Source organism: Phytophthora infestans, genomic scaffold (assembly GCF_000142945.1).
Source record: "Phytophthora infestans T30-4 supercont1.6 genomic scaffold, whole genome shotgun sequence".
Classification (NCBI taxonomy): domain Eukaryota; phylum Oomycota; class Peronosporomycetes; order Peronosporales; family Peronosporaceae; genus Phytophthora; species Phytophthora infestans.
This window is the reverse complement of record NW_003303753.1, coordinates 4,517,837-4,519,130: the sequence shown is the minus strand read 5'-3', so window position 1 is coordinate 4,519,130 and position 1,294 is coordinate 4,517,837. Positions and strand designations below refer to the sequence as shown.

The window sequence follows — 1,294 nt, the reverse complement described above, 5'->3', positions numbered from 1 at the left end:
ATGGCTGCAGAGCAGTCGTTTTTACTTTCAGAACACCACCAGCACGTGAATTTGCTCACTGGATGGAAGCTCATGTTGTTCTTCGTGTAAAACACGTTGTTAAGGTCTTTGAGCCCAGAATCGGTTCTCCGGCCGTCAGCGCATGGATGTAGTCATCAGATTCTCCTTCCACCAGCTTCAGAGCAGCCCGATGTTCGTCTGGGAGCCACTTAAAACTTTCCTCCTTCATTTCCTCCGCAGAAGGGCGGTAAACAGGGACGACCTCTTTGCCGCTCTCATCTTCGACAGGCTGCTTCGCCAGGAAGAGCTGCAGGTCCTTGGCGTCGCCCGTGATAGTCGCTGCATTCTTCGCCTTGATCGCATTCTTCAAGTCTTCCACCAGCTGGCTCGCGTCGATGTCCACAGGGAAAGCGCTTCCAGCCACACCAACGATCGCACAAACAAGCTTCACCATCTTTCCTCGAGACGGCAGGTTCTGGAATGGAGGGAGAATTTTTGGCGTACTTAAGCGGGAAAGAAGGGTGTGACATAGATTTTCAACCAATGATGGGACGCCACGTCGCGCTGGTCCGAACTAATCCTTGAGGTAAAAATCTGCCAGCGTATTGCTTTTATCAATAGTATTGTCAATTCCAGTGAAAATTGGATACCGAGGGTGATTGACGGATAGTCTGAAAAATCAACACTTAGACATGATTGGTCAAAACTCACCAGCTGCAACTTAGGTTGAACCACAAGCTGATATTGATGCGAAGTAGCGTCCGCTGGGGATGATGGTATCTGCTGCTCAGGTTGACCAACAGGAGATGCAGCTCGGGGTGATGTTCGACGTCGTGTGGAACGTGGAGTCCGCGGCTGTCTAGCTGTGCCAGGGGCTGGAGAAGGTCGAGCTTGAGCTGATTCACCAGGTGATCTTGCTGCTCCAAGAAGTGACGCTCGTTAGGCTGCAGATGACACTGGACCCGGGGTTGAGTATGCCCTAGTCGTGGTCGCTGGCAGTGCTTCTCGGTCTGGAGGTGTACGCCGTCGTATTGGACCTGGGTGGGGCCGTGTAGTCTCCGTTGGCGTCCGAGTACGCTCAGGATATGGAGATTCACGGGTCGAATGTGGTGATACACGTGTTCGACCACCACAGCGTGCACCATCAGCTGATGCAGCACCCGCTGGTGGGGGTCCTCTTGCGCTACCGGACGAGACGTTAGATCGGAGATTCATTACCGTTTCCCGTAGCAGAGTCTGCTCTGAGCTTGCAGTGTGTAAAAACCTGTCGCATGTAATGTTTCCGTATGATGTA

At 52.6% G+C, this 1,294-nt stretch overlaps 1 protein-coding gene across 1 annotated transcript; it reads right to left on the bottom strand.

The window, feature by feature from the left end:
• Positions 1-70: 70 nt before the first annotated feature.
• On the bottom strand, positions 71-454 carry PITG_05043 (Crinkler (CRN) family protein; the record flags this gene model as incomplete). The annotated part of the gene is made up of 1 exon (XM_002905670.1): positions 71-454. The coding sequence occupies one exon, from the start codon at positions 452-454 to the stop codon at positions 71-73; it is 384 nt and encodes a 127-aa protein (XP_002905716.1).
• Between the last annotated feature and the right edge of the window lie 840 nt (positions 455-1,294).